This window comes from Thermobia domestica, chromosome 14 (genome assembly GCF_964235325.1).
Source record: "Thermobia domestica chromosome 14, izTheDome1.hap1.1, whole genome shotgun sequence".
Lineage (NCBI taxonomy): Eukaryota > Metazoa > Arthropoda > Insecta > Zygentoma > Lepismatidae > Thermobia > Thermobia domestica.
The window spans coordinates 72310109-72337505 of record NC_137467.1 but is presented as its reverse complement, the minus strand read 5'-3'; the positions used below and the strand labels follow the sequence as shown (position 1 = coordinate 72337505).

The window sequence follows — 27397 nt, the reverse complement described above, 5'->3', positions numbered from 1 at the left end:
GTTGGCTTAGAAGCGAATAATACGTTATTATTTATAAAGGTTCATTCTGGGAATTGAATTCCAAAATGAGTTCCTAAAATTTGAAATAGCAAAATAAGCATCATGTGCTTTTTGTGAGTACTAATATTTACATTCACTACTTAGTACCTGAGCTTATTGATTCAGCTGGAATTTAAAGCAAATGAGCAGCGTTTGTGTTCTTTTCACATCTAAATAATAATAATAATAATAATAATAATAATAATAATAATAATAATAATAATAATAATAATAGGCAGGATGTTTAGGCATTAAAAACCTAGAAAATAGGTAGGCAAAACAGCACTTAAAATTTTAAAAAATAGGCAATAAAATAGGCACTAAAATAACTCCAGGGTGTCTATTTGTTATGAAAGTCACGAAAGTCATGAAATCAGAAAACGGCTATGAAAGTCAAGAAAAAGTCACGAAATTTAGCTTTTGGGTCACGATATATATATATATATATATATATATATATATATATATATATATATATATATATATATATATATATATTTATCTGTAGAAATGTAAATACAAACTGAAAAATTTTGTTCTATAAAACGTCAATATTCACCACCAAAATCCTCTATGGTCGCCTTTAGACGCTACCAAATCTGAAGCAAATCATGCTTCTATCGTATGCATAAAAATTCGGCCTAATTCGCACCTAAATTCGCTTTTGAGTATGTTACAATATATTATGGCTTGGTAAAGAAAGGGTAACGAAAAAGTAACGAAATTTCATTTTGGAATTGTAGTAGACACTCTGAACTCGAAATAATGAAGATAAGTACTCAATACAATTAAAAAATAAATTCAAGTTATAGATAATATTCAAAGAATATAAACACTTGACCTAATATCAAGTCTTTGTGGTTATTTTCTTTAAAGGAGCAGTTCGACTTAGAAATGCATTTTTTACAATTTGTTTCCATTTGTAGAGTTGAAAATTCTAAAATGAATGGTGTTTGTTTGATCGCGATACGTTCAGTCGTTAGCGAGTAACAGAGGAAGAAAGATTTTGTGATGACGTCATAGGTGGTCAAGAAGCGAGAGCAGGCTTACGTACTACACAGTGCCAAGCATTTCGTTTGTGAGAGGTGCGGTGGCATGTTCTATGTGCGGTTTCCTTTTCCAGAACTGATTGCAAAGACTTACAAATATCATCTACATGTAGAAAATGATATCTGATGGTGGGCTGTACAAACGTTTTTATAATATTATAAAGCGTATCGTATAAAACATGAGTTCAGCGTTTCAAAAAAAAAAAAAAAAAAAAAAAAAAAAAAAAAATCGAAACCAATATGTAAATAGATGGCGGAAGAGATTGCTGCAACACCTAAGTACCTTTTCTTTGATCATTCTTCCGATTCCCAAACATGAGTATGCTCATTTTCACGCTTTGTTGCAATTTTTAACGCTGACCCTATAATTTTGTGCTTCAAGGTATGTACAGGAGCGCAACATATGAGGCAAAAGTGAAATAACATCTGTAAAGTTTGCCAGAATACGGAAAACACTTCACCGGTTAAATTTCTTTTATTCGCATAGCTGTCCGGGGAACAACTCTCATCACCCGTTTCATCATCATTGTCACATGATACAGAGAAATTAAACGATGAATCAATGTCTTGAAGAACAATCATCGTCACTGATTCCTTCTACAAGCCGATATATTTCACTCCCTAATTCACATTGTATAGCTTATTTCTAAAGCAGTATCTTCAGAATCATGAGTGACATCGTCTCTATTACCCTCTAATGCCTCGTCTTGACTACAACCGTCAATTGCGTCTTGTACGATATTTGTATGTTGGTAACTGGACATGGATCGGTGCTTGTTCAATGGCTTGGATTTTAAACCTTTCAGTAATATACTTGGAACATCATTCTTTCTCAGTTTGCGTGTAAATAATAATTCTGGCATTAGCCAGAAGTGGATCTAGACGGTAAAAACTCAGGGGGGGGGAGTCAGAACCCAGACTATAATATGTATATCATGTTTACTAAAAACTTTTAAAAATATCTAAATAATAGCTTAAATCAATTTTGTCACTCAAAAACTGGAGGGCCTAGGCCCCCGGCCCCAGCCTAGATCAGCCATTGGCATTAACTTTTCTTTCAGTAAACTTGACTTCTCGAAGGCAGGCTCTTCAAGATGTTTGGAACACGAGTGATTTTATTTGGTACACTTTTTCCCATTGATTTTCTTGAGCCATAATTTATATCGATCTGGTGATTTCTCACGACTTAGAAACGTAAGGAAAGATACTTTATGTTACTCAGCTTTAATTGCACAAGAATTAGAACCGAAAACACAGCAGGTGTTAGGCATTTCTACTTCACTTCACAGACACAGCACGCGCTGTACTAACACGTGTTTTCTACTTCACACTAGTGTTTCTTTCAGAAAAAAATCCGGGGGGAGTGCACTTAGTATTCGGAGAGGCACATTATTTTTACACAGTACTATTATATTATATTATAGACGTATTATTTTGGTCTCCTCCGGGGGAATCTCTCAGAGCTCCGGAAGACAGTGCCACCGTAAGAACATGTCTGGAAGAAACACTGTTTCGCACAACAAACGTAATTACTGCTATCTCTCAACTCTTTTTTTATACTAATGCTATAGGAAAAACAACTAACAAAAACGTCCCTCAAGAATTTAACTCAGAGCAAGACTGCTAACAAATCCAAAACACAATCTATTAAATCCAATGCACTATTAAAGGTTTATCAGCTGCGTATAAGGCAGTGGTTGCTGACTCACATTGAGTTTCTCGCGTATCCCACCAGTGACGTCAGCATTTACGATTCATCAAAAACAAATGCCTGTAGAAGCTGAAGGAGACGGCCTATCAAGACATATATATATATATATATATATATATATATATATATATATATATATATATATATATATGTATATATATAATACGGATCTCATTTTTTGTTACTCTTTCTATTGCACCAAACTTGTTTTTAACTCGAACTGCTCCTTTAAATAAAATGTTCGAGATAATCATTGTAACTCTATAAAGCCGTTGATTGCATTTTTTTAAATTTCAGTTGGGACGAGTGTCGTGCAGGTGGACCTTGTATTTCGTCAACGTCATCAGTGTTAAACCAGAGTGCCGACGGAAGTGATTCTGGATTCACTCACTCACGCCCTGCTCCTCAAACACGTGTTGGAGGTGTTGGTGAAGAAGCTGATGAAAACATGACTCAGGAATTACTGGCCAACAGCTGGGCCCGTGCACAAACGACAGGGATATCAGCCTCTGTATGCAAATGCTCCTCCAAAGCCTAAAAGAATGAACAATGGTCGCGATTACTCCACATCACCTGAAAGGTCTCCGGACAGAGAGAAGAGGTGCCTTGATGGAAACAGTATCCTCGTCAGCTTCCTCGAGACAAGCTGAACAACAACAACAACCACCTCTGCTACGACAACAACGGACACAACCGGACGGACATGCGCACCTAAATCCCGGGAAAGAACATCCTCTATCTACTGATCGGTATCTTCGCAAATCAGATCCGAATTTATTGGATACCCGGACTGAAAATCCGTATCATCACCATCTACCGACTCACGCAAACCCTGGTCCCCATTACCGACAACCTCTCATTGGTCAGCAAATGGAACGACGTACTCCAGATACGTATGGACGCTCTATACAATAGTAAAGGTGATTACGAAGACATTTATAATACATCAGGGAATTACCCAGTAAATAGAACGTTAGTTGTGTCTGCCAACCCTGGCTCAAATAGGTACCTACATAGACCCTATGTCTTTCGCTCAGTTCTTCAAAATATCATCAGCATCGTCAAAAGCATCCTCAACATAACCCTGGTAATTATACAGAAACAGTTAAAACAACAACCACAGAGTTCAGGGAATCCTCACGGAACCCAATCAACGTACTGAAACCAAATTTAGTCGTGACAAACCCGGTGCAAACAAGACCAAAGGTGTCCCAAAGTACGAAACCTATCCCACGTCCTCATAGTGCAGATTTCCTAGAGCATGATTCGTATCATGGTTCCAGTAATACGTATACATCAGGTGTCGTTATGCGAGGTGGGGATCGCATTGGTGCTAAAGAACAACCCCCGAGACCAAAATCAAGTGTCGACAATTACGACTCCAATGATTACTGGTCCGAAGAAAGCTATGCACAAAAGATGCGTCAATCGTTGTACAATCAGAAAAAATCATATTCGGTTACATCCACTGCCGAGAAATGTGATTTCGATGCAACAGTTAACTAAACCTAGTGGTGTTGATTTGTCAAAGCCTAGTGGTGAGAGTGTTGCAAGTAAAGATAACAGTGTTGTTAGTGAACAACTTCAAGGTAGTGCTTCGTTATCTATGCATGACCGTGAACAACCTCAAAAGTTATACGCTTCTCAACACAACAACAACAACAACAACAACAAATAGAAACCCGTTCGTTCGAGCAAACAAATTTGCCCGTAATGGAGCCATCGCCTAATAGTATTCAGGAAACACCTAATCCTGCAGCAAGTGTAACACCTAAACAGCTACAATTGGATGCTAACTGGTGGGCTGAGTATGGAGAAATCCAACGGAACCAATTCATTAGATCAGCTAGTGCCAGATTACCCCGGTCTCGACAAAGTGATGATCTACCCTCTGCTACTATGGCGGATGCGCAAAGACAGTGTCTCAGGGATGGAGAGAAGAAATTACAGCAGGTAAGGATATGTGTTTTCTTTTATGATTTATTGGAATTTATAAATTGATTTACTGAAAAACAGTAGGACATGAGGAAGGGAAGGCAGTGGATCGTCCCACAGTAACGGTGCTAGATTTAAGACAGTATAAATGGAATTGGAATGCATATTATAATTAATTTGCTGTAAGATTTTTCATTATGCTCGCCATCATAATTTGCTGTAAGACTTTCACTACGTTTGTCATCATAATTAATTTGCGGTAAGGTTTTTCACTATGCTCGTTATCATAACTTCTGGTAAGGTTTTTCCACCATGTTTGCTATCATAATTAATTTGCGGTAAGGTTTCTCACTATGCTTACCATTCTTTTATTGTATAGATTTATAAGGCTTACTTTCCGGATCCTTAATATTTTGTTGTTGCATCCGAACAAAATAGAAGAAAAGTGATGGCCCAAGCAGTACAGGTAGTAGCATATGCCAACCAACTCAGTTACAAACGTAGAACCTACGAAGGAAGTAAAATGGCGGTTACAAGTGGGAGGATGAACTTTTTGAACAAATGTCCGCAACTTGAAACTATGTTGGGCAAATATATTCTTCAACTTTATTTCCGTAATTACCATTTCCCAGTCATATCGACCATTAGTCTACATCGGCCTACCTACAAGGGTGGCGAGATGGTGAAGATCCTGAAACTAATAAATGGATCCCATGATTTTCATATGTCTTTGTCCAATGATTTTCATGTAGCTTTATTCCATGATTTTCATGTAGCTTTATTCCATGATTTTCTATAGCTTTATCCCATGATTTTCAAATAACTTTCTCCCATCATTTTTATAGCCTTATCTCATGATTTTCGTAAGCTTTATCCCATGATTTTCACAAGGCCCTATCCCATGATTATCATACAGCTTTTTCACATAGCTTCCTTCCATGATTTCCACAAAGCTTTCTACCATTATTTTCACAAGTTTTATACTCATAATTTTCATAGCCTTATACTAGGATTTTCATAAAGCTTTATCTCATGATTTTCTTATCGCTTTTTCTCATGGTTTTCACATAACTTTCTCCCATGGTTTTCATAGTCTTATCCCATGATTTTCACATAGCTTTATCCCTTAATTTTTCACATGATTCTATAGCACGATTTTCACATGGCTTTATCCCATGATTTTCAGATAGCTTTATCCTATGATTTGCATACATCTTTATCCCATGATTTTCACGTAGCTTCATCCTATGTTTTTTATATAGCTTTAGCCTATGATTTTCACATAACTTTATCACGTGATTTTCACGTAACTTTATCCCGTAATTTTCACAGCTTCATCCCTTGATTTTCACGTGGATTTATTATCCCATGATTTTCCCATGGCTTTATCCCATGATTTTCGTAACCTTATCCCATGATTTACAAATGGCTTATATTACATGATTTTTACATGACTCTATCCCGTGATTTTTACAAGGCTCTATCCCATAATTTTCACATGGATTTATCACGTGATTATCATATAGCTTTATATTGTAGAGCTTAACTTTATCCTGTGACTCATTCTTGAAAACTAAATTGACAAAGAATGGGTTGTTAAGCTGCATTGAAGATGCTTCCTGATTTTAAGTTCTGAACAATATGGTTCCGCTTCGAGCGTGATAAATAATTGGACATAATTGTATATGCTGTGAATATTGATGGAAGACGTATTACAGAACTTTGCAACATCTCTTTTTGATATATGTATACCAAAATTTTCAAAATTTCTTGCATTCATGATAGTAAGGGGTTATTTCGTCTGGGATATCTAAGTTAAGAAGATTAACAGAGAAATAGAAATAATTACATCACACTTTCATTTCTATACTTTATTTAGCGTAAGTACTTATACCTTATGGAAATTAAGTAAATAATACAAAGGATTACCTTAATTCCGAACGATACTGTACACTTCATCTCACCTAAATTCTTTAAGAATATTACAAGGATCTGTGCACCGACACGTACTATAAGCCATACGTTTTCACTATAAACACATGCTTTTACGATTATAAACAAACAGTGGCAGACAACAGAAGGAAACTGCACCTTTCAGGAAGAAACGAAGAGGACACGGAAAGCCGCGAAGAAATCCGACAATCCCTCCACAAGTCCTCCCTTCAAAAGGACAGGTATAAAAAGAGGACGACAGGACCACCAAGTTTTCAGTGCCAGTGGTGATCGCTCACCTGCAATAGGGGATTTAGGATTTAGATTTCTGGGCTTTCGGCATCTAAGGCCATTTAGCCCGTCACGATTTGAGGGATGACGTCCCTCGGCGAGCACACAATCCGGGGAAAGGGCAGGAATAAAGGATTGGGGAGGGAAGGAGGCGGCCTGGGACCTATAAGTTAGGTACCACCCCGGCATTTGTCTGGTGTGAATGAGGAAAACCTCATTCAGGGTGGCTGGCCTGAAAAAGCGTGTTACACTTTTTCGACCGAGTGACCCCACCGGGAATCGAAGCCGGGACCGCTCGCACCGAAGGCGAGAGCGTTAGCGACTACGCTACGCGGGGACACTGCTCACCTATAATACTTACTCCTGAGGCTGCCATGGGCTACGGAGGTTATCCTAATACCTTCTCCCGAAGCCACTAAACGCTACGGAGATTTATCTTAATACTTACTCCCGAGGCTGCTTTGGGCTACGGATCCTAATACCTACTCCCGAGGCTGCTATGGGCTACGGAGATTTATCCTAATACCTACTCCCGAGGCTGCTATGGGCTACGGAGATTTATCCTAATACCTACTCCCGAAGCCGCTACAGGCTATACGGAGATTTATCCTAATACTTACTCCCGAGGCTGCTATGGGCTACGGAGATTATCCTAATACCTTCTCCCGAAGCCACTAAACGCTACGGAGATTTATCTTAATACTTACTCCCGAGGCGGCTGCTATGGCTACGGATCCTAATACCTACTCCCGAGGCTGCTATGGGCTACGGATCCTAATACCTACTCCCGAGGCTGCTATGGGCTACGGAGATTTATCCTAATACCTACTCCCGAGGCTGCTATGGGCTACGGAGATTTATCCTAATACCTACTCCCGAAGCCGCTACAGGCTATACGGAGATTTATCCTAATACTTACTCCCGAGGGCTGCTATGGGCTTACGGAGATTATCCTAATACCTTCTCCCGAAGCCACTAAACGCTACGGAGATTTATCTTAATACTTACTCCCGAGGCTGCTATGGGCTACGGAAATTTATCCTAATACCTACTCCCCGAGGCTGCTATGGGCTACGGAGATTTATCCTAATACCTACTCCCGAGGCTGCTATGGGCTACGGAGATTATCCTAATACCTTCTCCCGAAGCCACTAAACGCTACGGAGATTTATCCTAATACCTACTCCCGAGGCTGCTATGGGCCTACGGAGATTTATCCTAATACCTTACTCCCGAAGCCGCTACAGGCTATACGGAGATTTATCCTATACTTACTCCGAGGCTGCTATGGGCTACGGAGATTATCCTAATACCTTCTCCCGAAGCACTAACGCTACGGAGATTTATCCTAATACCTACTCCCGAGGCTGCTATGGGCTACGGAAATTTATCCTAATACCTACTCCCGAGACCACTGTGGGTTACGGAGTGTGAACCTATCCCCGCCTAGGACTTACTGTGGGTTAAAACAAATCCTATCCAGAATAAAAAAAAAGACCTTCCCTAATGAAAAGTTGAGACGTATTGCAATTCTATCACTTTATGTTTTTCGCGAGAGTGACAGTACTTTTACATGTCCCGGTAAACGCTCCTTCCCCCCTGAGACACCTGGTTCGAATTTTAAAAAAATGCTTCATCTTGGTGTGGGGCTTAGACCAAGGTACCCGTGACCAAATTTTGGTAACTCGGTCCACTCGTCTGATCCCCAGGCCGCACATATATCTGCACAAAGACAGACAAACACACAAACTTAATGTTATTTATATTAGATTCTTCGCTCAATAATTGTGCAGATGAAAGATTTGAAAAATACAAAAATCTGGTCATTGTGGAACTAATAAATTGTAGAAAATTTAGTATATATCAACAAATTCTTCCATACGGCAAACTGAATGACTTGATATCCACCTTTCCTAACACTTTTTGCTCAGATCAGCTTAAGAATGAACTATCAACTTATGTTCGATAGTAACAAACACATTTCTCTTCCCGAATACTTGAAATATATTCTCAGTAATGAACTTCAGAGCGTATATCAGGAGATAACAAAGCTGCTAAATATGGTATTGAGCAATTCCATCAACTTCAGTTAGTTTGAAAACATACATTGAGTGCCCTGAAAAGAGTGAAAACTTACTTGACGGACAGCATGACAAATTATGAACATTTCCTGAATTACGGACACTTACAATAACGAACTTGGTGTGAAGCTTTGTAGGATACCTGAATCCAAAGAAAGAGCTATTAATATTTTTGCCGCAGTGAACAACAAGGTATGGGAGCTCATTTACAAGACTGTAAGGTATTAGGTAAGGTTGGCTCTATTTGGTATTAGGTTAGGTGTTGTAAGGTGTTTTACTTCTATCGTTTTTTTTTCTCTTTTACAGCTCATTTCAAGGTATTTAGAAATGACTATCCCTAAAGAGGGTATGGGGAACTAATGCCCCATTTCTAGCAAATGTGGTACCATTCAGAAATCTATACTTCGGAAAAAGAAATACTATACACCAAATTTCATTAATTATAAAATTTTATACTTAAAGGAACGGAGTAAATATTTATTGCTAAGAATATTGAAAACTCAAATATTAATACTATATTTATGAATTATCAGGGGTCATCTTACTTGGAATGATTAGTGTATATCAGCATCCTTTATACAGTACGAAATATCAGAACTAAAAATAGAAGTAAAAAGCAAATACCCTACAAATATATATATTTGTAGGGTATAATATATCCGGACCTTAAAGGCAGAGGGGAGTAAGTCATTTTTATTAAATTTTCAGGAGAAACAGAAAACAGTGACTTACTTCTTTTTGCATTTAAGTGCCTTTGGACTTACATTCAATTTTATTGTTGCTATTTGATAAAGTATTCATAATACAACTACAAGCTTTCTAAGATATATCAGAACACGCGTTTCAAATCTGACAATAACTCATTTTCAGAAAAAATGACTTGCTCCCCTCTGCCTTTAAGGTTCGGATATATATATATATATATATATATATATATATATATATATATATAATATGTGTGCGTTTTTGCGTCTGTCTACCCAGTTGTTTACAGCACGCTTCGCCACTGCTTAAACGACATCTGGAGTGTCACTGTTCATCTGGATTAGACACTAATATGGGTTGTTTGCGACTATTTTTACATGCCACAACTTCCCACGCCCCTCACTCATATGCCGAAAATTATCAGTGTAATATAAGATTTTTGGAAGGCTTAAGGTTGATAATAATGCCAACTATTATTTGAATTAGGTTGAGTAGTCATTGCCTTATTTGATCACACACGAACTCATGTTCGCTTTCATATACACCTAGGTATCTATCTATCTTACACACAATGAATCAGGGGCGGGTCCAGGACGGACTTCTTGGGGGAGTTGTAATACTGATACTTAGAGCTACTTTTAAGAGCTCCAAACTCTGAAATGGGTTTTATTTATATATATAAAATAAGAAAGTTTCCTCTTCTGGGGGTTGATTGACCCTCCTGGAACCGCCACTGCAATGAATCAATTGTATATGTTAATCAGTATTCTTCCAAGGCTCTTATTGTATCAAAATATGAATTTCCCTCTTTTGTTCATCCGTGTTTAAAGCTAGGTTGATGCTGCAAGAATCTTGTAGCTGTCATTAAATAAAAATCTCGCAACCCTACAATATTTCTCCATGTAAACATAGTCTTGAAAGGGATATGCAATAATTCTCTCAACTTGCAAAAGAGTCAAACCATGTGCAACTTTTTGGGTCGTCTTGCTTGCTACCTGCATCGCCTTCCCACTGACATAAAGAAAAAACAAGTTTCGCCGCTTCCGAAACGACGGATTCTTTTGGACGGAGAGCGGAAGCGCGCCAAAATACACGTTTTTAATGAGGAGATTCACTGTTTGTCCATTAGAGTGCTGTGTTGCCTGGGTGGAGATATCTTTCTTTGCTTTCAGAAAGTTGTAATGTGTAAACAGTAAATAGAAAGATGGGGTTGCAAGATTTTTTAATGACAGCTACAAGATTCTTGAAGCGTGGCAATCTAGCTTAATTTCGAACTTATTCTTCAGTGGAATCTCTAATCGTTTATTTGGCTTCTGTTTTGTTTACAGAGGGAAGAGTCTATGAAACGTTTACTCGAGTGGAAACAACGAATGCTTCAGAGCCCCCTGACACGAAAGCCCTCCCCGCGGTTACAGGAGTCCTCTCGGAGTAGTCCGTGTGATACTATCCATCATAAACAACAAGTACTGCAAGCCCTGGCCGACCACGAAGCCTGGAACAGGGAAGTGTTCATGCACGATTTACGAATGCGTCGACTCAGCACCGGTTGGCGGGAAAGTGGCCGTAGCACCAGAAGTCGGAGTCACGATGGTCGACGATCCTCTTTAAACAGACACAATAGTTATTCTTCGGACGACGAAGGTAAGTACTGGCTTTATTTTTTTTTTCTTAAAACAACGCATTAATATTAATTAATATTCCTAACATTTATTATACTGGTAATGGGATTTAACAGTAGATGGCGTATTTAACTTGTAGTGGTATTTTGAAGAGATAAATTAAAAGCACAATAATACTACATTTTCCGTAGAATGGTATTTTTGCGAGAGTGGCGGTATTTTTTTTATCGTCTGCTAATGTGATTTGTTCTAGTTTCTTTTTATCTGTCGCTTTCATTTTCGTTGGGTGCATATTCTTCTTGAAACGTATCATTTCTGGTAACGAAAGTAGATTCAACAGCAGTGTGATGTGGTTTTTCCCATTTTTCTATGCGTTTCGTTAACATTCTTTTTCTCCATATTAGTAAACAATGCTGCTGAGTTACATGTATTTTTATTATAACGATGTTGAATACCGAAACAAGTCTTTCTTTTTAGCCCATTGATTTATATACAGAATTATTTCTCTGTTTTCTCTTAAATTAAGTGGAATGTTGGAATGTTAATAATGTTTTTTTTTTTTTTAACTGATTTCTTTTTCTACTCTAGTTAAATGGCCGCTGCTTTTCTTAAAACGAATTTGCATTATATTAGTATACATAAATTTGCTATTACTTAACTTAATTACTAAGTATACAGGGTGTTTAAAAACAACACCGACAATGTTTGGGAGGCGATTCCTGACACCCAGATAAGACAAAAAGTATAGACCAACCTGGGTGCACAAATGCTTCCTCTCGGAGTTATAGGCTGCCGAAAACATGAAGAAATGAACTTTAAATGTTCATAACTCCAGTACTATGGGACCAACCGTAGTCGGGCCAGGACTTCACTTAGGATCTAACATGTGCACTATCCAAATATGCATGTTTTGGAATCCTAAGGTACTCACGCAACAATTTTTATAGAGGGAGGTATACGGGCATATAATTTGAAGTACTCACCAACTACCTCTATAAAAATTGTTGAGGAAGTACCGCTGATTCTGAAACATGGATACTTGGATAGGGCACATGCTAGTTGCTAAGTGAAGTCTTGACCGCGGTAGGTCCCATAATTTTGGAGCTATGAACCTTTGAATTTTTTTTTCTTTCTTCAAGTTTTTGGTAGCCTATAACTCGGAAAGAAAGCGTTTGTACACCCAGGTTGGTCTATACTTTTTGTCTTATCTTGGTGTCAGGAATCACCTCCCAAACGCTGTCGGTGTTGTTTTGAAACTCCCTGTATATGTGATTTGATCAACAGTAGAACCAAACCATTAAAAATTCCAATTCATTTTCAAGAAAGCAGAAAAATAATTCTCCATATTCATAAAAAAAATGTATTCGACACACCACCGTTTAAAATTTTTGGTTTTGTTGCAAAACAAAAAAAAAAAAAAAAAAAAAAAAAGATTTTTTTTTTAAAATGCGACTTTTCTGCCATCTAAATCAGACTTTCTAGAGACATTCTGTAGTTTATGCAAAGTGTCTTGCAATATTTGCTTTTCCCCAACGGGAATGCGTTTCTTTTTAACATCCTAAAAACTTTAATCGTTGGCAGAGAGTTTGCAGTTCTCTTGAAAGACACATTATTATTATTATTATTATTATTATTATTATTATTATTATTATTATTATTATTATTATTGTTGTTGTTGTTCTCGGTAGAATAGCAGCCCACAAAATGTCGAGGTTAAGAGGAAGCAGAAATAAATATAGCTAGTATGGATGAAGCTTTCACTTAACATAGCATAAACAATTATCATTTTATGAACTTCGTATTTTGTCTTTTAATGGCCCAACAGTTTAATGTAAACGATAATTATGTTACTTCAGCTGTACCGTTACTGCAGTTGTAATTTATAATAATAATAATTAATAATAATAATAATAATAATAATAATAATAATAATAATAATAATAATAATAATAATAATAATAATAATAATAATAATAATAATAATAGATTTCCGTAGGGAGTCCTTGATTAGTAATTTGCTGAATGATAAGAGTGGAAAGAAACTGAAGAACTCCGAGTTACCCTTGAGGGACGTTTTAAAATCGAGCTAAGAACCCTTTGCGTACGGAAAAATGAAAATGAAATCTTTGCGTTTTACGTCCCACGGTTATGCCGGTTAGGCTAAAGGGGACGGTGATGATGAATAATGAATGAAATGATGGAATGAAGAAAGTGGGAGGAAACGGGAGAACCCCGAGAAAACCCACGCACACGGTGTTTGTCCACCACAAAGTTCACTTGGCTGGGCTGGGATCGAACCCGGGACCCCAAGCACCAGAGGTGAACGCTCTACCACTGAGCCACCGCGGCCCTTCCTTTGCGTACGGAGTGAGCGTTCTACTTGTGAATTACCATACTCCATCTCTTATGGAATGCCAGCTGTGTGCCGACCAAGTTGTTCTCGGCCGGAGGGGAGGGGGAGAAGGAGAGAGGTATGATTTTTCCAGGGAGCCGGAAATCATTTGAGGAGCCAGGCTTCCCCATTTCCTTCTGTGTATTGTAATGCTGAAGCGAGGTGCTATATGAGCTTCTCTGTCGATACAAAATATACCAATGTTATGCAACCCGTGCAGTACATACACAATGTTCGGTTGCATATATGCCAAGGATGTTAGTTTCTTCATTTCAGTATCCACTCGTTTGGGTTGATAGAGGAGTTTGGTTTACGCAGATATTTTATCATCATTTTCCTTTTTAATGCAGTATCTCTCTAAATATATGAGATTTAATTTAATTATTTTGTTTATTGGAGAAAGGAACTAAAGTTTCTGTCATGTAAAACACAATAGGACATAAATCTGACATAAACAACTCATTAGGCAAAACAACACGTTTATTGCCAAAAAAAAAAAAAAAAAAAAAAAAAAAAATGAACGTGTAAGAGTTTCGTCAATTATCCACTTTGGATTCATCAGATACTATCTTAATTCATTCCAAATCAGTTCTTTTGCCATCTTCTTAATACATCTTTTATATCTCCTCGATTCACACTTCGCTCCTTTCTTGTCCATTCTTAAACTTTTCGGAGTAACCTTTTCCATTAAACACTTCCTCAGGAACCACATTTGCTGTCTCGTAGACATCTCCGTCCTCCTATTTGTTTATGCACCTTTTCAGCTTCGGAGCTACACCAACTGTAATATTTTATATTGCACAAACTTTCCTATTAAAGAGTCTGTATCACTGCCAAATTAAAATTCCGCTAATTTTACAGTAATTATGTAATATCTGCAAATAGATAAAAGATAATCGAAAAGTGGATCAAGACCTCCCTAGATGATGTTATTTTGCACGAGGTACCGTTATCATGAGTCACCTAGTAGCTTTTCGTTTGCTGTTATTTAGAAACGCGAAAATAAATGCCGATTTTCTAAATGGCTGGAAATCGAAAGCAGATAAATGAGTCGTGATAACTGTATCTCACGCAAAATAATACTGTCTAGGGAGGTCTTGTTCCACTTTTCGATTATCTTTTATTTATTTGAAGATATTACATAATTACTGTAAAATTAGCGGTATTTTAATTTCGCGGTGATGAGGTCTCTTAACAGATTTAAATCTGATTTAAACTACTTGCTGAGCAAAACAATACGTGTATATATATATTATGTTTATGTCGGTATAGTTCATTAACTCCCTATATATATATATATATATATATATATATATATATATATATATATATACAGGGAATTAATGAACTATACCGACAAACTGTAAGAGGTAATTCCTCACATCAAAATAAGAGAAAAAGTTCATAGTGGACTTATGGCGAAAAGTGCATAGTTTCAGAGCTAGGGCTGTCCAAAATCGCGAAAAAACTAAATTTCAATAGGCCCTATTTCGAATTCCAGAAACTGTGGATGGTGGTGGTTGTCAGCGTAAAGGAAGCCACACATACACATTCCCAAGTCAGTGAACACTTACTCGCTGTAAACACTGATTTTGTAATGTAGATAAAACGAAAGAACAACAGTCTCCTACATGAGTTGGCAGTTAAAACAAGAACAAACATGAATGAATATCATTGATATAGCAAGCAGCAAGAGCAAGAAGTACTTACGGATTTTTTTTTTTTTTTTTTTTTGTCAAGTGTGCATTTCGACTTTCCTCGCCCTCTGCTGATAGGGGCATTCTTCACCAGTGCTGCTATAAGTGTGATAAGACAGTGTTACAACTAGAGGAAAGAAACGAACTTGGGAGCCTTGACTGGACTAACCATTCATCCTACTTTATTTTACTTCACATCAACAAATTACCAATAGATTTTATGAACAAAACACCTCCTAGAGTATGGCGTCATTCCTTAATACTTTGACCCCCTTCTGCTCAAAAACACAAAACGCGCGTTGTTGTGTGTTATGGTATACTAAAGGACTAACTATTCCTAAAATTTCAGATTTTTTTTTTTTTTTATCCAGGCCCATTGGAGGTATAGAACAGTGAAAAATGCCAAATTGGCATAATTCCCCAACTTTACAATTTTTTTCAGGCCTTTGGGAGCAGCTACAGTTCTGTAAATTTGTGTGTATTAACTAATAACCCCGGACTACATGCACACACAAATTCAAACCTCTACGTCAGTTGTTTCATCTTCCTAAACATATCTTAGATGTCCAAAAATGTTACTACTGTAGGCCCTAATTTCACCCCTTTCAAGTGGTTTCAGGCAAAAATGTTGATATCAAAGTTTTAGCTCTGCACGACTTGGAGACGTCCAGGATTTTTCAATTTGGTAGGACAGATACATGCTGAGATATTCAAAACAACGTAAACGCCTAAAATAAAAAAAATAAAAACGCAAAATGGCGGCAGCCGCTGCGTCGACATGAGATGTTGTATAAAATAATTAATTGTGGTTTTGAAGTACCCAGATATAGGATAAACATTAATGAAAAATTATATTTTTTGGAGCTGGTCGAGCGGCACATGCACTTAGAATGGATTGACTCAGGACCTAAATAACTGCCTGTACACTCATCCCTCGATTTTACAGACCCTCATTTAACGGATTTCGAAAGCAACGGGCAAAATCCGAAGTAGCTAATTGAGTTTGAAAGATCTGATTTTAAACTAAAATTGTCAGATACAAAGGATGTTCAAAAAGTTTTGCACAGTGGTCTCTATTTTTTTTTTTTTTTTATTTGTTGCAGGAGGAGAATGAATTTTTTTGTGACCATACTTAGAACATTTAGCTATACACTGAGCCTACTGTATGTAGCCTCCATCAGCTGTGACGCATCTGATCCAACGTTCTTTCCATGATGTAAATGCACTTTAGTAAAATTCTGGGGATTGACTTTTACACCACCGCTTGACACAGGAAATAAGGTCTTTCTGACTATCAAATATTTTACCGCGCAGGTGAGCCTTCAGACGTGTTTTGCTCTCAGGTTCGGACAAAAACAACCATGTTTCATCCTGGGTAATGACGCTGTCAAAACACTGTTTCCACTCTTCAGTTGCTGAACGTGAAGTAAAAGCAAGTATATGAATGGAAAGCCTTTAGAAGGCAGAAAACGTTATTTTTGTGGGACCTTGAATAAAGGGTTGAGAAAAACACTCATAAAATGCTTCGTGTGGAGTATTGTTCTGTATGGGTTAGAAACATGGACTTTACACAAGAATGATAAAAAACGACTGGCAGCTTTCGAAATGTGGGTATGGAAAAGAATGGAGAAAATTAGGTTAGTTGAGTGGACAACGAATGAGAGGGTCTTAAAAATGATGGGGAAGAAAAGAACAATTTTATATATTACTAAGAAGAGGGAGAGAAACTAGTTGGGATATTGGTTACGAGGGAACTGTATCATGAGGGACGTGCTAGAGGGTATGTTGGCAGGAAAGGGAGGAAGAGGGCGAAGGGGACCACAATTAATGGACGATATCAAAACAGAGAAATCGTACGTGTAGACGAAGTGGTTAGCGGAAGACCATGGAACATGGAAGCTTCTAGTTGCGGCTAGTGACTTGCCAGTACTGGCAAAATACAGATGATGATGGTGATGATGATAATATCCCCTTAAAAATGGAGAATTGCTGGCTTTCAAAATGTGGCGAAGATTAAATGGGCACATAGGTTATCAAATTAAAAAAAAAGAAGATATTGTAGGAGACAAAAGGAGTGTATTAAAGAATATTGCGAAAAGAAAATATAGGATTATTTTGAGACGTACAGGTGAATCGTGCTTGTAGCTATGGAGGAGATATCAGAAAGAAAAATACCCAAAGGAAGAGACCGCGATAAAAGTATACACACCAAATAATCAAAAGTATTATGGAAGAGAAGCCACAAGGAAATGAAAAGTATGGCTCAGGATAGGGAGTAATGGAAATCTGCGTCCAAACCATCGAGAGATTACTGACATAAGAAGAAGAAGAAGAAGAAAAAGAAAAGGGCATCGGTAGTCGACGCACATTTTCATTATACTTTCGTTGACTTCTGAAAGCACAACTTTGTTATACAGTACCTAATTTGTCCCTACACGAATCCCATTCATTTAAAACTTCCCTGCTTTTCACACTGTCATATTTTTTTTTTTTTTCCTTCGTGCTTCAGAGACGAGAGTGTAGATATATTCCCAAATTACAAAATTAACAAATCAGGTTCTAGGAACTTTACTCGCTTTCTGCATTAAACTTTCAGTTGAAAAGACATTCCACAAAGACTAGGCGGTTCGGGGACGGGATTCATTGTGTTACTCTCTGCGTGGGTTAGAACAAAAAGCAGAGCCTCATTATTAGTCCTTGGGGGACACCCTTTTCATGTTAAATTACTGTGAATTCTAGTGACAACTCCAGAGTAAGGTCACTTGTCAGAACTATATGCTATGTTTTATACGTTTCTGTGTAGTGCTTTCCCATATGACAAAGCTTTGTGTAATTATATTACGAGGATCAATCTCACAATTTTTTTTTAAAAAGTCTCTTTTAAGATTAGTTTATGCAGGGTTAAACTGATAGCTACTGTATACCTCGTAGGCTGTTTTGCTTATGAGCAGATATTCCAACGCCGATCTGTGTGGGGAGTTCTAAAAGTTAATGTTATGTTTTACGATGATAAGTCAAAAATTATCCGCAATTTTGATATAACTCCTCTTACATTGTTTATAGTGATCTATGTCCTCGTTTATTTTATTGTTATGCTGTTGTGATCGTGCTATAAAAGTTTAATCCGAATTCCTCCATTTGTCGGTTCCGCGGTGGCTCAGTGGTAGAGCGTTCACCTCTGGTGCATGGGGTCCCGGGTTCAAACCCTGCTCACGCCAAGTGAACTTTGTGGTGGACAAACACCGTGTGCGTGGGTTTTCTCGGGGTTCTCCTCCCACTTTCTTCATTCCATCATTTCATTCATTTCTCATAATCACCGTCTCCTTTAGCCTAACCGGCATAACCGTAGGACGTAAAACTCAAAGATTTCATTTCATTTTTCCTCCATTTGTCTTCCTTTTGTTGCAGATAGATCTTCACCGCTTCGTTAGAAGTTTGCACCAAAGAGGAACAGCAAGCGGTGATACGGTTTTTGTGGTCGGAAAGTGTATCAGGAACCATGACTAATTTCCAGCGATGTGCCACTTCATCAGTAGTCATTCGTCTGTCTAACAGAACTATGTCATGCTTCATCAGTAGTCATTCGTCTGTCTAACAGAACTATGTCATGCTCACGCTCAATGTTGTCATCATTTGTGCCCGTAAATGGTCGTTCCACTCCTTCCTCGTGCGTAACACTTGTGCGACCATTTTTGAAATTTTTTCAATCCATTCGTAGATACTCCGTTGTACCAAGACAATGTTCCCGTATTGTGCTGAAAGTCTTTGATGAATTGCGGACCCCTGATACACCTTCGGACCACGAAAATCGTATCGCTACTCGTTGTTCCTCTTTAGTGCAAACTTGTAATGGAGCGGCCGTGATCTATCTGCAACAATAGGAAGACAAATGGAAGAATTCGGATCAAACTTTCATAGCATGACCACAACAGCATAATGAGGACAGAGGTTCAGTATAAACAATGTAAGAAGAGTCAAAATTGCCATAATGTTTAACGTACCCTCGTATAACATTTCCAGTAAGTGTCCGATTGATTTTAACATAAAAAAGAAAATCATATTTCATATATTATTCTAGCAGAAATATCAAAACATTCTAACGGAAGGATTTTATTTTAGCATCAGTATTCACCTGTCAACATTAACGTTAGCACTAAATTTACGGACATTCCAAAATACTTTGCTGCTGCCACTGGAGAGAGTATTCTTGCTTCAATATTCGGCACACTCTGCTGGTTGAGTGGTTGACGCGTGAGTCTTCGGTGCATGTGGTCTCGGAATCGATTCGTGGTGCGAAGGGATTAGCCCAGTGTTTCTCAAAGTGTAGGTCGCGGGCCGTTTCTTTGGTGGTTTGCGAGAAGTTTTTCCTTTTAATTGTATAAATAATATTTTGATGTAGAAACATATGTTATAAGGTATGTACTATTCAGAAAATAAAAATTGAAAGCGTTTGTTAATGAGGTGAAGAGTAAGTGGTTACTAAAGAGTCCTGCCCTGTTGTACAGTCAGTAGAGATGCTGGGTTAGGGTGGAAAAAGAATGGGTGAGTCAAAATCTGTCACGGGGTAGGACATAGTGTTAGCTCTATGTTACCTTTATATGGAAAAATTAGAATTATGGTTTACAAAATTGAAATACCACCATTACGTAGAATGACAATGTGTATTTGAATAAAAGTAGGTGGGCCACAAAGTACTTTTTAATATTTAATGTGGGTCGCGGTAACAACGAGTTTGAGAACCACTGGATTAGCCTATAACCATAGGAGCAATGTACTACGCAAATTTCCGGAAAGGGTTGCCAGAATGTATTTTATTTTACTTTTTTTAATAAATTAACTCTAAGGGTAGTTCTTCCTTCTTAACGCTGTTAAAGTTAATCGAATTATTCGAATTTTAACATCACTATTTCTCTCTTATTACATGGTTAAGGACAGTTGGCGTCTGACATAGCGTCCGTGCTGTAAACAAAACGAAAAGGAAGCATAGCTTGCGAATCACTGCAGTATACTGTTTCTAGGCAACCAAGATTACCGATCGCATTGTTACTGGTACTTTAATAGTGAATCTTCCGTGAAGTATTTCAAGCATTATTATTTTAGCTATTTGGAATTCATATTCTACAAATTATCCTGTCGTTATTAAGATTATAGAATTATGAATTGTTAAAGGTTCTAAGATTGTTATCAGAGCCGCTGTCTATTGTTGCAAAGACTCTGGCAACACTGTCTCTGTCAGACAGTAACATTTCTTAACCGTCCAATAGACAGCTGTGTTCTCTTTCTGGAGCAGATGGGGTGTTTGTGGTCCTGCTTAGTAGCCACAACTATTGGTCCCTTTGTAATCGAGGCGCTCCCAATCCCAGACTCACCCTCAGTATTCTAAGTGAGGCAAGCACTCACAGTAATCTTAGTCAGGCTCCCGTAACTCAAACTCAGTATTCTCAATAAAGCTCGATCGTGCGCTTATAGTGCTCAGGTTCGCTATCCTAAATGGAACTGACACTTGAGTGGTTGTGTTTACTAATCATATTGGGGCGTGAGTTGACTCAGATTCTAGCTCACTGTTAACTTACAGAGCTAGCAGAGCTACACTGTTAACTGTAACTTTCAGAGCTCACGCTCACACTTTTTCGCGCTCAGTTATGAAGCTCGTGAGCCGGACTCCTGAGTTAAGACTCCTCTGGTCCTTACAGTCCATCAACTCGTGATGGTTATAATGTTGCCTTGTTTTTCATAGTAATCTGCGAACGCACTACAGGGTTAAAAATGTTGCGGTGAACAGTTTACTGTACTTGATAGACGACAATCTTGTTCTTGAAGTTAGATGAGCCAAGGATCTTATAAGTGCCATTAAGGATATTGCGTATCCGTAATATTGGAATTCTTCAGGATATGCTTCGACCGTCGGATTGATTTTTCTGATGGAAGCAGTAACTAGGGAGTTTTAGGTGGTGGAGGTAACTTTTGGTGTGGTGAATTGAATGAGGTGATCGTTTAATTTTCGCCAGATATTTCGAAGACGCTTTTTATTACCAGTACTAATGGCAAAATTTTGATCTGTAGATGTGAATATTACGCCGTAATGAGTTTTCACAACTTCGGAAAGTGGAGCGCTTAGTTAATATTTGCGTAAGTGCATGATGATGTTTCACCGCAATAAATTTTCATTTTTGATTTTGTTTTTAAATTATTTTTTAGTAGGTTCCTACAGATAGATATGCTGGTTTTTCAGTAAGGATATGTCGGATATCAGGAAGTTTTATTGGAAATAATAACGTTATAGTTTCTGAAATCATTTTTCAGAGAAAACATGACATCCAGAGATTCGCCCATTATGAAAGTCATGTGCAAAAATAACACATTTTCAGAGAAATTAGTCTTTATTATTATTTATTATTATTATTACTATTTAACGTACAATTAGCCAATTTTAGCACCCCAAAATGTGTTAAAATTCTATGCTCCGGATGAGGGCAGCAAACACTTTCCGGCTTAGGGCGCGCAAAACATTAAATCTGGTCCTCTAGGCACCGAGTACTCAAAGTGTACCGCTTTACCCAAACTTAGTTTATACAGTTCGTTACGCTGGTACCGGAGGACTCTGAACATTAGATATTTAGATAGAGCGCATATTAATTTTCGTGTAATTCCTTGAAGTGTTGGTGTGAGGTCTCATAATCTGTTAAGTTAGGACGTTTTAAAACGTCATGTGTCGTATTTTCGGCAATTTATAAGTCGGAAAGGCGTTTTCCGACCTGTCTTTACTAAAACGTTTTTCCGTCATTTACGTAAGGAATCATACTCTAAATTTAAGACACGAAGATCATTAACTCTCTCTATGTATATATAAAGACCAACACAGCTTCCAAAATGCACCATTTCGGAGATACAGCCCACCTAAAATTTTTCGGAACGATATACGTAACGAAGGATCATAACTCGAGAAAAAATGTCTGATGACAATCGGGCAAAAGAATTTAGTGTTTATTTCAAGCCTAGATTCTATTGATATATCATTGGATGTGGAACACGGGAATCGACAGCGTTTGCCTCGATGCATAGGAGATCTAAGCGTAATTCACACATAGGGTGCCGTGTCCGTGCCATTCCTCTGCTATAACCGCTACCATTCACTTATACCATTTCAATGTATGTCGTTACTGCCTTCTAAACCATTTCCAAAGATTATTTTTGCAAGTAGGAAGATATTGTTATTGCTTTTGATCAACTTCGTGTCGCTTCGTGTACTCCGAGGAAAGCCGAAGCATCGCGACCGTGGTGGTTTCTCTTCAAGGCGGTGTCGGGGCACGGCACTGCACGTCTTGTGAGAATGAAAAACTCAACCCGATGAATTATCAGTGTCAGCGTCTGAAAAGAGACTTCTTGGATCCCGGCACGGCATAAAAATGGCACATTATGTGTCACTTAATCTTTATGATGTCTGCTAGAAACGAAAAATGATAGATCAGGACCAAAAAACCAGCGCACATTCCATATTCATTGGTACAATAATGGAGTCTATGCACATAATAATTATATTTTCTTATCTGACATTGCGTTCTCGAGTTATGGCCTCTTTTTTGTATCATTCCAACAAATTTTGGGCAGTCTTTAACAGCGAAATGATGCATATGGGCACCTACGTGATGTTTTTTTTTAATTAATGTTTTGTGTGAATATTATTTCCGAAAGTTTTTCGGTGGTTTTCCGAACACCCTGTATAAAAGCCTACACGAAAAAGAAAAAGCATAAGATACTTCGTGTATTTTTCAATTCGTTGGTTTTCAACACAAATTAACAGGAATAGTGTTTTTTAAAAACCATAAACTTATTATGTGTGTGTGTTCGATGTAAATTTGGTGGCAAGCCTTTTCCTATGAGTTTGGAATTTTGTGTGTATTTTTTTTCTCTTTCACTTCCACTGGTTGGGCTGTTACTGATGATAAAAGAACATGTGGTTCCTCTCATTCTTCCCTTCTAGGGCTTCCCTCCCTCCACACACACACACGACTAATCGAATCCTTCCAACTGTGGTCTCCCGTCCAACGAATACACTGCCGCTCACTGTTTGTTCCTACTTTCCATTTGGATAGGCTAAAAGTATTGCCTGTTTTTTTCTTTAACTCTTTACGAGGGCGAGAGATCAATAAAGCAAAAGTACCGAAACTTTTGTATGCGTACAAATTATATTGGAAACAATGTGAAACAATGCAATGTAAAACCGAGTGAAATTTCTTAGTCCAGTATTAATGTGAAAATGACTCTTGCATTACATTATGCATTAAATATGCGTAGGATACTTATTATTAAAATAGGTATCTTGCTTAAGTAATGCTTATAAAACAAGAACAGTGTCACGTTTACACCACGTTAAATGGAACAAGAGCTCGCTAGACAATATTATTTTATATGATATAACCGTTGTCACGACTCACGTATCTGCTTTCGATTTTCAGCAAGTTAGAAAATCGGCATTTATTTTCGCGTTTCTAAGTGGCTACAGACGAAAAGCTATTAGGTGACTCATGATAACGGTACCTCATGCGAAATAATATTGTCTAGCGCGCTCTTGTTCCACATTTCGATTATCTTTTATCTATTTGAAAATATCACATGTAATTACTGTAAAATTAGTGGTATTTTTAATTTCATAGTGATTAGGCCTCTTAAGAAGTTTTGTTTGTATGCCGTGGTATTTGGTCAATTAATATTGAAACCGGAAGTGACAGTTGATTTGTACCACTTCCGGTTTTAGTAGAGAGATTAGAATGAAGATGGAATATATTTTTGGGATGTTTAATTAACTGCAGATAACCTTCTATTGTTATCTGTTATCGTTTTTGCTTAAGAGTCCTCATCCCGGCGAAATTAAAATACCGCTAATTTTACAGTAATTATGTGATATCTTCAAATAGATAAAAGATAATCGAAATGTGGAACAAGAACGCCCTAGACAATATTATTTTACATGAAAAACCGTTATCACGATTAGTGTTGCCACGAGACGAGACGAGACGAGACTTTAGACTGTCTCGTCTCGTCTCGTGCAAAGCATGTCTCGTCTCGAAAAAATGTGATCGTCCCGTCTCGTGTCTCGTCTCGAGAGGTTCTGTCCCGTCTCGTCTCGTTTTGTCTCGTCTTGTCTCGTAAAAATATAGCAGCATACCATGGGAACGAAAGTAAAATGTAGCAGGCTGCACCATGCTAATCAAGATACAACTAACAAGGGAAGAGAGGGAGATTATATATCGAAGTGGAAGATGGTTTACATACCAATCGAAAGCACTAATGACGCCTATTACAAAACTGTAATAAAAATTTTCCGAATGCATATACTGTGCGAGTTATATGAATATACAGGGTGTCCAGAAAATCCATTTCCACCCCTTGAAATCGCAAACGATAAGACAGATGCTAAAACTGAAAAACACGTTTTTGATCATTATAAAAGTACAATGTATCAAAGCAAACATTGTTGTCCCAGGGCCACCCGCAGAGTCCCAGGCGGCATCCAACTCGAAAATTACAAAAGGTAAGGGGGTCAAGTAGTATATCGTTCGAAACTTCTTAGGAAATGAAAGAAGACGAACAAGTCCCAACTCTCTAAAATTACCCTGTGCAAAATGGCGGCCGGTCAAACTGTCAGCAAAAACGTCATTGTAGAGTCTATGGCCACCCTCCAAAGAAAGAAAAAAACTGAAACGGTAAGACAGATGTCAAAAAAGAAAAAGATGTGTGTCATCTTTTCAAAAGTACAATGATTGAAAGTAAAAATGTTTGTCACAAGGTTCCAGACGGGGTCCTACTCAAAATTTTCAAATGGCAAATATGGTCAAATAAAGCTGTTGAGAAATAAAAGAACACGGAACAAGTCTCGATCCTCTAAAATTACCCTGTGTAAAATGGCGGCCGGTCAAAATGTACATCTTCACTTCGATTTTCTGAGCACGTTCACTTTCCATTTTGCAATCGGCACTTGTTTTCATTCTGAGACATTTGTACGTATTTACTCTTCCTGGTGCAAAGAATTCTTTCGTTTGAATCATTTTATAATTGATAAACCAGATAACGAGCATAAGTACCACTTTTGTGCAGTCATAAACATAAATAAGTAGAGGTAAGAGTCTTTACTTCTGATGGCTCCAACATCTACTTATTTATGTTCGTGGAAATACATTATATGTTAACTAGTCAGTTCTATACTCAAAGATGTCAAATGTCGTTTCTTTTCTTTATGTGTTAATTTGCTTTTATTTTATTATTTTTTTCTTTATTTAGATATTATTGGACTTAAAGAGCAGAATCTCACAGTAGGGGCATTTCCTTTCTTTCCGTTGAGTACAAGAATTAAAGTGAAAATAAACTAAAACCCGGTTACAGAAAGAACAACTAAAATGCAAGATGTTTGCACAGTATTATCGTAGAGCGTCCATACTTGTTCTATATGTTTTCATTTAATAACAGCTTTAAACGATGTGCTACTTGACCTTTCTTGCCATTTGAACAATTTGAACATGACCCCGCCTGGGACATTGTGGAGGACCCTGAGACAAATATTTTTACTTCCAATCATTGTACTTTTGAAATGATGACATGTTTTCCTGTTTTGACATCTGCCTCACCGTTTTAGGATTTTTTTGGGGGTGCCCATCGACTTTACAATGACGTTTTTGCTGACAGTTTGACCGGCCGCCATTTTGCACAAGGTAATTTTAGAGTATTGAGACTTGTTCCGTTTTCTTTCATTTCCCAAGAAGTTTCGAACGATATTAAAACGCTACTTGACCCCCTTACCTTTTGTAATTTTTGAGTTGGACTCCGCCCAGTACACTGCGGGTGGCCTTGTGACAAGAATTTTTGCTTTGATACGTTGTACTTTTAAAATGATCAAACACATGTTTTCGAGTTTTGGCATCTGTCTTATCGTTTGCGATTTCAAGGGGTGGTAAGGGATTATCTGGACACTCTATATATCCATATAACTCGCATAGTATATGCATTCGGAAAATTTTTATTACAGTTTTGTAATAGGCTTCATTAGTGCTTTCAATTGGTATGTAAACCTCTTCCACTTCGATATATAATCTCCCTCTCTTCCCTTGTAAGTTACAAGTATTACCCAGAACACACAAGACAAGAAATGTCACGGTAGCTACACCGTGAAGCCTTCACCTCTGGTGTATGTGGTAGTCGGTTCGATCTCGGTTAGTGCCATGTGAGCTTTGTGGTGGACAAACATTAAATGTGTGTGGGGACCGCGGTTGCTCAGTGGTAGAGCGTTCACCTCTGGTGCTTGGGGTCTCGGGTTCGATCACAGCCCCGCCAAGTGAACTTTGTGGTGGACAAACACCTTGTGCGTGGGTTTTCTCGGGGTTCTCCCGTTTCCTCCCACTTTCTTCATTCCACCATTTCATTCATGACTCATCATCAATGTCTCCTTTAGCCTAACCGGCATAACCGTGGGACGTAAAACTCAAAGATTTCATTTCATTTCATTTTTCGAATATGTGTGTTTTCTCGAAGTTGTCTAGTATCCTATTACTTTCTTCATTCCACTAATTTTCCCATCATCATCCATTCGGCCAAAGTTGCCTAAAGGTCTTAAAAATAAATTCAAATAAGCTCACAAGGCAAGGACAAATAGTTTACAAGATAATATATCTCTGCTGTTAGTTGTCTGAGGCTTCTCGACCCTGGCTTCTTTTTTTTTCATTCTAAAACATTGAAATTTGTTTCACCAGTTTCAATACACGAATATACAGTAAATTGCTCATAGGTACGTCGAAGATGAAGACACTAATGTTAAATAATGTTTACACGACAAGCAAAGTTCGATGTAAAGGTGTCATCATCCCCGACACTATCAGCCCACTTGCTTTATAGTGTCTGTATATATATATATATATATATATATATATATATATATACTACAGAGAGAGAGAGAGA

General features: G+C 37.7%; 2 protein-coding genes across 8 annotated transcripts in view; both read left to right on the top strand.

Moving 5' to 3' along the window:
- The window catches only part of LOC145669722 (pleckstrin homology domain-containing family A member 7-like), a 324057-nt gene extending 319951 nt beyond the window's left edge, over positions 1–4106 (top strand). For both annotated transcript variants that reach the window (XM_081738042.1, XM_081738043.1), the window contains exon 6: positions 3097–4106. In XM_081738042.1, the coding sequence (XP_081594168.1) occupies positions 3097–3337 (241 nt within the window). In that variant the 3' untranslated portion in view covers positions 3338–4106. The remainder of the gene's footprint in view (positions 1–3096) is intronic.
- A 195-nt stretch (positions 4107–4301) lies between these two features.
- LOC145669720 (uncharacterized) overlaps positions 4302–27397 on the top strand; it is a 156048-nt gene continuing 132952 nt past the window's right edge. For all 6 annotated transcript variants that reach the window (XM_081738040.1, XM_081738037.1, XM_081738038.1 and 3 more), the window contains exons 1-2: positions 4302–4752; positions 11072–11384. In XM_081738040.1, coding sequence (XP_081594166.1) covers positions 4513–4752; positions 11072–11384 — 553 coding nt within the window. In that variant the 5' untranslated portion in view covers positions 4302–4512. The remainder of the gene's footprint in view (positions 4753–11071; positions 11385–27397) is intronic.